At 40.6% G+C, this 13,397-nt stretch overlaps 1 protein-coding gene across 2 annotated transcripts in view; it reads left to right on the forward strand.

Annotated features, from left to right (window-relative positions):
- COL4A2 (collagen type IV alpha 2 chain) overlaps positions 1-13,397 on the forward strand; it is a 242,979-nt gene that overhangs the window by 136,622 nt on the left and 92,960 nt on the right. For both annotated transcript variants that reach the window (XM_049867353.1, XM_049867354.1), the window contains exons 5-11: positions 3,437-3,571; positions 3,658-3,702; positions 6,745-6,861; positions 9,350-9,421; positions 10,759-10,794; positions 10,903-10,965; positions 12,808-12,843. In XM_049867353.1, the coding sequence (XP_049723310.1) occupies positions 3,437-3,571; positions 3,658-3,702; positions 6,745-6,861; positions 9,350-9,421; positions 10,759-10,794; positions 10,903-10,965; positions 12,808-12,843 (504 nt within the window). The remainder of the gene's footprint in view (positions 1-3,436; positions 3,572-3,657; positions 3,703-6,744; positions 6,862-9,349; positions 9,422-10,758; positions 10,795-10,902; positions 10,966-12,807; positions 12,844-13,397) is intronic.

Below are 13,397 nucleotides of genomic sequence, written 5' to 3' on the forward strand. Positions count from 1 at the left end.
ACAGCTTCTTTCCACAATGTGTGCTGGCTTATAAGAACGATTTTCTGGAAACGTTTTTATTAAGTACACTGCAGGACTTTTTGAAGCTTTAGAAACATGGGAACTTTCTAGATTTATGCAAAGACGTTTAAACTAGGCTCCTGCTCTTTCTTGGGTAATTTTTGTTACACTTACTGCAAAAAGAAAGGAAGAGATGGAAATAACCTTCCTTCTTGGGGCCTTTTGACAGAGGGTGGAAGTTAGTAATGTTGATGACTATCACGAAGAGAAATTCCTTGCATTTACCTAATTATCCTAGCTGTCTTTGCAAGCACATTTGATTACCCTGGCAGGCAGGATATCCTTGGGAAAATCTCAGCCCCTGATCACTGAAACATACCTAGGGCATCCTTTGACTGTGACATAAATATCCATCTAATTCCAGCAATACAGGGTTCTAATTTCACATAAGAGCAGGGATTCAATCCCAGAGGACTAGTGTCTAATTCACAGTCTCCCCAGAACCTTCCTGGCCCTTCCCCGGGGCAGAAGCTGGACTGAATTTTGTGAAATGTTCCAGGGTGAACTGTTCAAGATTGAAGGCATCTTCACACTCACTGAGATGGTTATAGTAAAAAAAAAAAATTAAAGGAAAATAACCAGTGTTGTTGAGAAAGTGGAGAAATTGGAACGCTCGTCCATTGCTGGTGGGAATGTAAAACGATGCAGCTGCCGTGGAAGACAGCTTGGTGGTTCCTCAAAAAGTTAAACATAGAATTAGCATGTGACCCAGCATTTCCACTCCTTGGTACATACCCAGAAGACTTGAAATCAGGAACTCAAGGAGATACTTGGGCACCAACGTTTCTTGCAGCATTGTTCACAATAGCCAAAAGATAGAAACAACCCAAGTGTCCATCAGCACATGAATGGGTGAACAAAATGTGGTGTATTCGTACAATGATATATCATTCTGCCATAAAAAGGAACGAAGTGCTGATAATGCTACAATGTGGGTGAAACTCAGATGTATTATGCCAAATAAAAAAAAAAAAAACATATAAAAGGCCACATATGGTGTGATTCCACTTTAATGAAATACCCAGAATAGGCAAATCCTTAGAGACAGAAAGCAGCTTGGCGGCCACCAGGGGCTGGGGAAATAAGAGGGAGAGAGGAACTGCTTAATGGGTATGAGGTTTCCTTTTGGGGTGACGAGAATGTCTTGGAACTAAATAGACATGATGGTTGTACCACCTCGTCATGTACTAAATACTGTGGAATTGTTTACTTTAAATGGTTAAGCTTATGCTATGAGAATTTCACCTTGATCAAAAAAAAAAAAAGTGACACCATGCTTCAGGAAAGGAAAGACTACAGTCTTATTCTCAAAAGTCAGACTTCCCATCAAGAAGTAAAGGTTAAAAAGAAGTTTACTGACAATGGAAGGAAAATGACTACATGATGTGATTAGTCACTTTCCCCAGTCAAAAGGAACTGAGGAAAGGCTAATGAATGCAAGACAAGAGTGTGGCTTTTCATCGTTCAGACACAAATACTCCATTTTGGTGAGTGGTCGATGTCCTCTCTCAGTTGGCTCTTCATCACAGTCCCACTGGATAGAAATGAAGTTTATGGATAACAGAAATGACAGCGCTAATGAGGAACATTTTATCCTCCAAAGGATGTTTGGCGTAAACACTAGCCAACTATGAGCCTCTGCGTGATTAGGGGTATTCGAAAGCTTTGTGGTGTGATCTATAATCATAAGAAATCTGTATTCTAACGAAGCCACAAAACAAAAATGAGCACAACTGGGAAAGAGTCGGAAAAATCAGAATCAAAGCATGTTTTGTTCCAAACCTGCAACAAATGCAGCGTAATGAAACCACTGGGCACTGGAGCTAGAATGAGCCTGGGACGGCATGTGGTCCAACACCCTTCCAAGTCAGGTCAGGACTGTGTATCTTTTACCACAGTTCTCCTCAACTATGAAGAAGCAAACAGTGGCAGTAGTCTCCCTTTCATAATGTTCTTCAAAAGTTATTAAAATACATGGGGTTTGCCGCTGCATATGGTGCTTAAGATCAGGCTACCTCGGGTGAGTCTTTGCTGATTTTCTGCGTTGGCTGAACTCTTCTGGAACATGTGGGACGTAGAACAGGAGTAACCTACCATCTTTAAAACTCTGACTTTGGCCCAGATGGATCCCTGGAGGCTTTTGCAAAAATCATCTTGATTAGACGAAGCAGGGGTGTCCTAAACTTTGAGTAGGTCATCTTAATCTTATCCTCCAATCACGATCCTAATCTCCATCAGTATTTTCTGCCCAAAAGGAATTTCTTCCATCCTTCCTACACCCCTGGGGGCCAACATCTAAAGGATTTGGCAGCGTAAGAATTATGATGAAATTCAGAGGCAAGATCACACCACATTCCTCTATCCTGGTGTCTCTATAAAGTTAAATCTGTATCTTGGGAACAGCTCAGAAAAGGGGGGTGAGAACGGTTACACAACTCAGAATTTAATCAATGTCACTAAGTGGTCCATGTATATGAAACGGTTGTATTGGTGTATGTTTTGTTGTGTGTATTCTCAACTACTTCAACAAAAAATCGAAAAAAAAATTCATCTTAGGTTGCCTTTAAAAATTGTTCATTTCACCTTAACTATGGGGGATGTTGAGGGAACATTATAAACATTCTTTTAAAGACAGACTAACATTTTCACTGGATAGTTTATATGGAAAAGGTTACTTACAGGTAATGGAAGAAATAATGGCTCAAGTCTTCCCTCAAGCTAAAGGCAAGATAAGAATTTGAAATTTTAAAGCAAGCTGAGCTTGGCAGTAAAGGGTTTTCTATAAGGGTTAGACAAGTTCACTCAAAGAGGCATCATGAAACACATTCATCTGTGTCAGGAGTCCTTTCCTTTGTCCCTGTGTGTATATGTACATTCACACGCACACTTGCATGTGTATGAACAACAGGTGAGTGTATCTGGTCACCTAAACATCCGGAGGTCGTTTTTATGTCTGAATGCAGTGTACATCCACATAGCTACTATATGCATTATACTGAGAAAAATAGAGATAAAAATCATAGGCATTTTTGGAACTTTTTTTTTTTTTAACTGAAGGGACTTCAAAAAGCAGTCAAGTAAAATGATTCTTTTCATCGTAACCCAATGTTATTTCACGATAGCAACATTTTAGTAATTTGGGATAACTCCTTTCTCACTTTTAATACCGTTTTCCCCTTTTAAGCTCTAACACGACTTCTTTCTCAGCTGGACGTGGCTTTGTTGGTGTTGTGACAGAACGCAGTGGTTTATGTATGATCTTCTCTGAGGATATAGCTCTTTCAGAATGAAAAGTGCACTTTCAAAAGCTAGCACGACTAACAATGTTTATTCATTGCTATTAATTGTGGAAATTTAACATATGCTGCTTCTACAGGGTCAACCAGGGCCAGTCGGCCCCCAGGGATACAACGGGCCCCCAGGATTACAAGGTTTCCCAGGATTGCAGGGCCGGAAAGGCGACAAAGGTGAAAGGGGAGCTCCCGGGATAACAGGCCCGAAAGGAGACGTGGTAAGGATAACTTAAAATTTCCTCTAATTTGGTGACGGGTTGCGGGATGTTTGGGCCTCCATTAAGATTGTCTGCTTTCTTCTCAGGGAGCAAGAGGCGTTTCTGGATTCCCCGGTGCTGATGGAATTCCTGTAAGTTTTTTGGAAGATCAGAATTTTAAAACAGTGTGTACATTCTAAACCATACAGTTATGGCTTAAAGAAACATTCTGAATAAGCTATATATGCGGATTTTCCTCCCAGAATCCAGTCACGTATAGGGTGAATTGTGTCCTCTGTAAACTGTCTTCTAGACTTGGCTTCAGAATTGAGGCTACTTTGCTAAAACCAGATATTGTTTGGTAATAGAAGGTATAGCGTTACTCAGATATGCTCAATATAAAAAGTCAGTCTTGAAATTTTGTTTGAACTATAAAACAACCTGAATATCAAGTAGTCCAGCAAAGAAGCCAGAGGCAAGGAGGCCCTGCTGAACATTTGTGCAGCTTCTCAAATTCTTTGTAGTAACCACACATAAATTGAGAAAGAGGAAAAGCATGCTTTGTTCATGGGAAAATCTCAAAACGCAATAAAATGTGTTTTTCTAACCTAGTTTACTTTACTTCTTGTGGCATAAAAAAATAAACAAAACAGCCTGACTCACAGCCTTCCTCTCAGGGATCCTGGAGCAGATTTCTCAGGGTGGCTTGCTGGCCAGACCCCAACATCAGGACCACTGTTTATCACACATTCTGACCAGCCTCCCATCCTTCTACTGTCATGGTTTTCAGACATCTGCTTCAGGAACCCACGCATAGGCACAGATGTTTATGCTCTTACCTTCCGTGTACACGTCTTCCTTCCCCAGGCACAGACACACATGTGTGCACACACACATGCACGCACACTCACACAAGGCAAGAGAGACTCTTCTGTCCAGACTTCACAAGTCGGGCTGCTACTTGGCAGGAGAATAGAAAGAAGGGAATGGGTGGAGAGTGGTCGCAGAACATCCATCCTCTTTCTTAGATCTTCAGCTCCACATTCTAGAAGAGTTTCGCAGCGGTAGAGGAAATGGTCAGAGCAAAGAATGGAAGTTACGTTGACCAAGACATGAGACCCACGTGGCTGGTGATTGATCCTAATTGTCACCCGAGTGATGAGCTCAAACATACCCATCAGTTGCAGCAGACAACTGTGAACAAATAAGGAGACAACTTTGACTTTAGCTAGAATTTTGAGAAATTGGCAGAGTTTCCCCCCTGCCCCAGTATTTTTCCCACAAACTGCCTACAACTAAACCACCCACTTTTAGATTACTTTTTTTTTTTTCAATTCTTTGGACCCTTAATCAGTTCTGTCTTTCAGAAATTGAAATCTGAATTTAAGTGTGGTGACATTATAGAAAAGAAGTTGTAAACTAATCCATGCCATGGCTGAATTCATTTTCGACTTCATACTCATTTAACATCAAAAGCCAATATTGCAGAAACCAGAGGAATTGTCATATGAGGGAATGGGTGAGGACGAGCAGGTAACTGGTGATTTCTGGAGAATCCTGGTGCTACTCAAGAAATCTCAGAGCTCTAGCAATACAAATTAAGTAAATTTAAATGTCACCTGCCATAGCTAATCCATTAAAGAATGGGACCTGGATAATTATAGCTCTTTGGAAGTCATGTATAAAAGGTGTTGTGTGGTGAAATCTTGCAGTTGTAGCACAAAGAAAAGCATCTCATTAGATGTCGAGCAGTATGAGGCGCACTCGCTCGGTTTAACTGTTAACATGACTGAAAGTGTTCTTTGAAGCACAATTTCAAACGAAGATCAGATTCACATGCAATTTGAAAAGGCTTAGATCCGTTGTAAGTGAGTAAGAAAGGCCGGCAGCAGACAGATAATCCAGGAGGAGAATTCAGAGCTCGGCAGCACATCTTAACCAGCAGCATCTCCCAGTACGGAAGATGTGGAGCAAAATGCTAGGGAGCTTGTTTTCTCAGGCTGGGTTTAAAATATCAGACTTTGAGAGACCCTTTAGGTCTTTACTTCAAAGGCTATCGGACAGCTATCTCTAGCCTAATGCTTGAGAGAGACAGCTCACCAATTTACGGGAGCCGTCGGGATTTCTCTGATTCACCAGAAGGTTTCTGGAAAGTCCGTCTGATGTTTTGTCTGATGTTTCCAGTTAAAGCAGTGACTTTGGATATTCAAAGCAGAGTGACACTCAAATAAAAGAGAAATTCTGCTTTTTCATGGTATTTCTTAACAGCATTCAGATTACAGGGGGCTAGATGTGGGACTTGGTTCAAGTTGAAATTTGCAGATTTCTCCAAGTAAATCTAAAAAACATCCTCATGGCCTGAAAAATCACTTTGGAATATGTCTTCAGTTTATTATCAATAAAAGCAAAGTTTAAAAGAAATTCCACAACAATAAAACATGTATCTAAGTATCTATTATTTAAAGAACTAGCAAAATAGACTGTCGTCACGTAGTACCTAAGTTGTAAAGGATTAACCCTCTACAGCGCCCTGGAATCAGATTGAGTGAGATATCCACAAATTCAGCCTGACTCTCTCTAATTATTCTAAAGACATTTGAATATGTTGCCTCCCTTACCCCAGATGTCTCAGAATAGCTGACATGCTTTCATGTTTAATATCTAAAAACTCGTGTTCCCAAAGAAAGTGAGAGAAAATCAGTTCTAAATGTAGCTAAACCATTGCTGAAATGACATGGTCTTTGTGACTGTCTTGTTTAGGATGGGGGAATCTTCACCTAACCAGCTAGAATTCAGTTGTCACGACTGATAAGGACATCCTTGTTATCCCTGAGAAGAAGCTAGCTTCTTCTGGGATGTTTTAAACCTTCTCATACCTGTCCTTATTAAAAGACAGTCCTCCCATTTTCATGATGAAACTAGGCAGGAGAAAACCTGAAGACAGCTTACTTCTTGGCCAAGCCCACGTGAAACAGAAATTTGTCTTGAAAGCCTGTCCCTGCTTAGAACTGCACCCTCATGCCTTCATTTATTTAATCTTTCATTTGTTGATTCAACCATTTTGAGTTATGTTTTCTCATGGATTCATGTCATGGATATCTCTTATGAGAATATTTAAAACTTTTTTAATACACAGTTACATGAAAACTGAAATCAAACGTGCTAAAAGGTTAAGTTATTTTTCTATTTTCCAGGGACATCCAGGGCAAGGTGGACCCAGAGGAAGACCTGGTTATGATGGCTGCAATGGAACAACAGGAGACGCAGGCCAAGAGGGTCCCCCAGGTTCTGTGGGACCTCCCGGCTACCCTGTGAGTATTACCACCGCACGTGTGGGTCAGGTAGTTCTGTCACTGTTGTCGTGAGCTGCCATCGAGTCGGCCCCCGACTCATGGCGACCCCATACGCTATGGGACAACATGCTGCGCAGTCCGGAGCCATCCCACGATGGGTTGTGGATCACGGGGGCCATAGAGTTTCCTTGACTGATTTTCAGAAGTAGACAATCAAGTCTTTCTTCCTGGTCCATCTTAGTCTGGAAGCTCTGCTGAAACCTGTTCAACGTCATAGCAACATATAAGACCCCACTGGCACTGACAAACAGATAGTGGCTGCACTTGAGGTGCCTTGGCCAGAAATCAAACCTAGGTCTCCTGCAAGGCAGACAGGAATTGACCACTGAACCACCACTGTCTCCCCACCAATTAGTTCTAGAACCTTGAATTGCTGGATACTTGGCAGTGGAAGGAACCCCGGCAGCCCAGTGGCTGAGCGTTCAAACCCACTCCAAACCCACTGCCCTCGAGTCAATTCCAACTCACAACGACCCTATAGGACAGAGTAGAACTGCCCTGTAGAGTTTCCAAGGAGCGCCTGGCAGATTTGAACTGCCGACCTCTTGGTTAACAGCCGTAGTACTTAACTACTACGCCACCAGGGTTTCCAGGCTGAGCGTTCAGCTGCTAACAAATAGGTGGGCAGTTCAAATCCACCAGCTACTCCTTGGAAACCCTATCAGGCATTTCGTTTCTATCCTATAGGGTCCCTGTGAGTTGGAATCGACTCAAAGGCAGCGGATTTGGGGTTTGTGTGTGTGTGTGTGTGCGCGCGAGTGGAAATGTATAAAAGGTACTATATCCTGAGCTCTACTCCCTGGGGCTAATGGGATTGATGGCTACAGTTTATCCCGAAAGACTATCACAGACCAGGTTATAAGGGGACCTCTTTTTAGGAGATTGTCTTAAAGAAACTTTCTAAGATGGGCACATTGCATCTGGTTGACTCAGGAGTGGGTGTAGGCAGGCACATACCTTAGCCTGGCTTTATAATGTAAAAAAAATAAAAATCTTCCCTTCTCATTAGTTAGCAGTCAGGATGGAACATAGCTCTCTGCTAATATTTTTCTGCAGACATCAAGGCAAGGTTTTACAAGATTCAATAACTTAATATTCTATATTAATTCTTTAAATATTAGATGGAAAATAATTGGTTTGTGTTTCTATTGTTCATCCCATGGTATTGTGGGGATCCGATAAAAACAAAAACCCAGTGCTGTCGCGACCCTATAGGACAGAGTAAAGCTGCCCCGTAGGGTTTCCGTGGGTGTAATCTTTACAGAAGCTAACCCCTCTCCCGAGGAGTGGCTGGTGGATTCAAACCACTGGCCTTTCAGTTAGCAGCCAAGCTCTTAACCACTGCACCACCACATATCCTATGAAATTAATGATGAATAATATTATAATAGTAAAATTAAGATTAAAAAGTTTAAACTTAAGGAAACTATTAGTCACTATCTTTGTAAATTATAAGATCCTTTGTGACATGAAAGTGCAATTATGTTCTTCAGCATATACAATACAGTTTATTCCATTTTTCTAACAAAAAGAGCCTTCATATAATAATCTTTTTTTGTGGCCTCGTGTATTTTTAAGGCTCTTAGCAGAGAATCCTGAAATTTTTTTTCAGTAGCATACTGTTACCCTCTCACTACCAAAACCTTACAAATCCATGGGTTATACTAAAATTTTATGTGGTAAGATGTTTTATTAAAAAAAAAAACACACACACAGATTTTAATGTGGGAGAAAGAATACTCAGAAGCTCCTTCACCATGCCGCCACCCTAAGCTGATGGAGTTTTCTTCACACTCCTTCTCTCCTTTCCAGTTCCCCCGGCATAATCTGTCTCTTTTTTATGTGGTTCATTTTTCCAATAAACAACTTCATTTCTACTCTAATATCATAATTTTACTATCAATAAATATAGCTATAACTTCAAAGTATTAATTTTACATACAGATATAAAGATATCAATGTGTATACACACATATGTACACATATAGTGTATACTTAACATAATTCAAAGTTTAAAGAATGACCCAGAATCTCTTCCACAAAAGGCAGTTAATAGTAGATGAATTCATATTTTTTAATACAATAATTCCAAAGAAAGCACATAATTGTATGTGAAAAAAAAATAACATATTGGTAGACTAGAAGAACAGTTTACTAAGGGTTCTTTTGGGTTCATGAAAATAATTTAAATCCTATGAAGAATTTCTATTTTAACTTTGATTAAAAGATACTGTTGGTAAATATGAAGTTAAAAGTCTCACCCTTGTGATTGAATATAGTGATTGGTGTTCAAAATAATCTAAATAAGCCCTAAGAACAATTAGACATTGTCTGTAAAATTCAACTTTCAGTCATGCAAATTATTATAGGTGTGTTAAAGGTTAGTGGACTTTTTTTGTGTTTTGTTGTTGTTTATGTTTTTTTTTTTTACATGTTGCTTATCTAGGGACCTCAAGGACCCAAAGGACAAAAAGGCGAACCGTACGCATTATCCGAAGAGGATCGTGACAAATACAGGGTAGGTCTGCTAGCAGTATGAAATGCAATTAAGCAATTCAGTATACATTGTTAACTAGCGAGCGCTAAGTTGTAAGAATGAATACGGGGAAGACTGCACAGGATGGTGGAATAATCCAAAATTGTGATTAACTTTAAAATGATTTTGTCACCGTTCAGGACATTTTTAATCTTATACTTGAGTGTGAGTGCATTTCTTTCCCGTACTCACAATACTTCAAGCAAAACACTTAGATAACTAATATCACCAGGTCCTGACTTTCAAGGAAATGAGAAAATCCCGTCTCTTCTTTTTCCTGCATTTCCCTTCTAATCTCTGCAACCTTTACTTCTGAGAGTGGTACAAAGATGCCCCTCACAGATACACACATTTCGCCTTTCTACTGGATGTTTCCTGGATAGATAGAAGCAGAGAAGACACATAATATAATTGTTGGATTTAAAATATAGCGACTGAACTGTCTTACACAATGTATAGTGATCACCAACTTGCTGTAAACTTCTTCACTCATTTCTAACCTATCATGCTGTTGGTTAATTAAGACCAAAGACCAAAGCTGTCAAATCTATGCTAATAGTTAAGTTTCTTTTAGTGGCTCATGATGGCACACATTGTTAAGGATATAGATGTATTTTGGGCTAAGATGGTGATAAATAGGGCTGATAGGGAAATCTATAGTTATAAGAGATTGTACTGTTCGTTGAGAGACCCAGTTTGTCTAATTCCATCTCAGCCACAACCTTGCTGGGTTGGCTTGGTTAAATCCTTTCACCACTGTGGACTCAGTTTCCTTATCCATACAAACGTGGACATTGATCAGACGGTTTCTCGAATTCCGTTCAGCTCTGCAGTTCTGTACTTGCCGTACTAAATGCTTATCTCTCTAAGTTTCAAAGTCTTTCCCAGAGTGCCACTTTTGCTACTCAATATCATTTAGACCCTAACATGGAATGTGCACTATTCTTGCTTCGGTTTTCTAGCTTTTATTGTTTTCTAAAATTAGAATTTGAAGACAGTGATCATTAATAAACTCACTGTTCTTAATGCAAATATTTAACATTCTATTTTTTTCTTAATGCGTTTGTTAAAAACACAGCTTATTCATTAGTCTGTCTTAATCTACATATTAAAATTATGTGTACATATATACTCACTTAAAAGTTATAATTTGTAAAAGGGTTACTTACGGAAACCTCTCATTGTATAACAAATAACCAGCATGTGGGAGTTAAAAAAAAGAGTGAAATAGGGTTGATATATTTTATGTGCTTATTTCCAACCACGCAATAAAGTGTAAGTAAATCTAAATATGCTTAAAACTCTTTCTTCTCACTTAGGGTGAACCTGGACAGCCCGGATTGGTCGGTTTCCCAGTAAGTTTCATTTTTATTAAAGAATATTCTAAGCAAAACTTTAAGAACTACAAGAGTCCAAGGACCAGACTGCCTATCCTAACAACATTCTCTGTTGCATGTCTACAGGGGCCCCCGGGCCGCCCTGGGTATGTGGGACCCATGGGTCCAGTCGGAGCTCCTGGGAGACCCGTAAGTACCTGTGTGCAGTATGCTCACTAGTGGACCCTTGTCAGGTCATCCTGATAGCAGCTTCTTCTGCTCTTAGAGGCAGAAGGTTTACAATAAAGCTGTGCTACTTGGAGTCACTTAGAAAATATCAAGGCAAATGCTTCATTCTTGGCATGCATTTCACTGCTGTTAAGATCGAAGAATAAGGAGTCAGATTTTATGGCCACCAGATCACTGCCAACCATGTCAGATTTTGACATGCTGCTGGCTGGGTGCTCCTCTAGTCCTGTGCAGGCACTTCCAGCCCCATACCTGTCCACCTGACAAGCTCCTGTCGTCCCTGGGCAAAGCAGGCCAGTGTCCAACGTGCTGATAAGGAGAAAATAGGCTACGTCATATCACACCTAGGTGGTAGCAGTTATAGAAAGTGACATGTTGGACGTTAATTCATGGAATGTCTGTAGTGTGCCAACTGAATGTTCCCTGCCCCCCAACCAAGAGGTGGAGTGAAGCGCCACAGGACTTAATGCTTGAATGAAGGAGGAGTAACCTCGAGGCAGAGAGAAGAGACGAAGGGAGAATTACTACTGTCTGCATGGCCCTCAAGCCATTTCCCTTACTATCCACATAACCTGAAAGATGAACTTGATACTGTGAGGAGTTTTCTGACTCTCTTGTTCCCCAAATTTTCTAGTGGAAATCCTGGTGGCGTAGTGGTTAAGTTAAGTGCTACAGCTGCTAACCAAAAGGCCTGCCGTTTGAATCCACCAGGCGCTCCTTGGAAACTCTAGGGGGCAGTTCTACTTATATTTCTTAAATTACACAGAGTGAGATTTTAGCTAAATAGAAGACAGACCTCATCACAGAAAACTACTGCTTAAGACTGAGAAAAGCTATCAAATGACGCTTGATATTGACAGATATTGAGACCCAGTGAAGACATATATGTGGGGAAAATTCAGCCATGCTAATAGTTGGGCTGGGGGCACTCAGACTATAACAATAAATAATAACAATAAGGATTTTTTTTTTCTTTTACAAAACAACTTTCCCGATGCTGTGTAAGTCAATTTTGCAGGTGGCTCTCTAGCTATGAAAGATTTGCCCAAGTGGACTGAATTAAGGATTATACGGTGTGAAATTTTTGCCCTCCTGTGGCATGCAGTTTTAGGCTTACTCACACACACATACCACCCGCTTTGGGGTTGCTAAACTTTAAACACACAGAATTCTCAAACAGCCAGTCATACCCTTTAACTGCTCCGAAAGCTTCAAGTTCTTCATACGGACCACTAAAATAGCCTGCAGTCCCCAGTGTGTTGACTGCTTTGCGTCTACTTCTCTGTGCTCAAACACTGATTTCGAATGCATCTCAAAGACTTTCATCCTACCCGTGGTGTTGACACTGAGTGCTCTGCAGAAATGTGCTGATGGACTTCCACCCCTGCAGCACTGGCCTTCAGGATTAATGCTGTCAGTGAGCATTTGTTGACCTGTTACCAGAAAGTGCTAGACGGTCTCCTGTGGGGAATCCCAGAGGAAGACAGCAGACACAGTTTCTGCAGGCACAGGGCCTGGGACCTAGGCAGAAATCGGAACAAACACAAAGAGGACATGAGTGGAATCAAAAGCAAACCCAAAACAGCTGTACATAGACAGCCAGCAAGTTCTGACCACGATGACCCCGGTCCTTCCTACCATACAGCTTTTCATCCCTACAGAAACAAATGAATTCTAAACCTCTCTGAGCACTACATGGTGTTTTCAATATACAGTAAATGGCTCTCCCAGAGTGTTCTAGCAGATGTTATCTGGGTCCTGAGCTAAAGAAAACAATTTACAAACTTCTTTGTATTTGTGCAGGGACCACCCGGACCCCCTGGACCAAAAGGACAGCCAGTAAGTTGGTTTTTTTCTGGAGGGGTGGGGGGGTGATGAGGAAAAGTGAAGGGGGACTTATGTATTTGTGTTGTATATATTTTTTGACTGTAGAGCTACTTGTTGTTAATTTCATGCTAAGGACCATTTTGTAGGTTTTTCCGACTCAGTGTTAAACTACAGGCATAAATCTAATTGAGCCCCTAAAGTACCTACCACATAAGCGCTCAGTGTGTGGAATGACCTATTGCATACAAAATCACTTACAATGTTCCTGTTAAAAAAAAACAAAAAAACCCAGTGGAGCGCCTGGTTGTTACATAAAAATCCAACTAATATATTCAATTAAAAACATAGATTAGAACAATTTGGGGACCGCTTTTTTTTTTTTTTTTTTAATATTTACCCACCAGCAGCTCTGTAGGAGAAAAGACCTGGCAATCTGGCCCCATAAAGATTGCAGCCTAGAAAACCCGGTGAGGCAGTTCTACCCTGTCCTCCAGGTTCGCTGTGATTTAGAATCCACTCAACAGCACACACCAAAAGTATTTATCCATCTGTGTTAAATTATGAGA

The sequence above is a fragment of the Elephas maximus genome, chromosome 23, assembly GCF_024166365.1.
Source record: "Elephas maximus indicus isolate mEleMax1 chromosome 23, mEleMax1 primary haplotype, whole genome shotgun sequence".
Lineage (NCBI taxonomy): Eukaryota > Metazoa > Chordata > Mammalia > Proboscidea > Elephantidae > Elephas > Elephas maximus.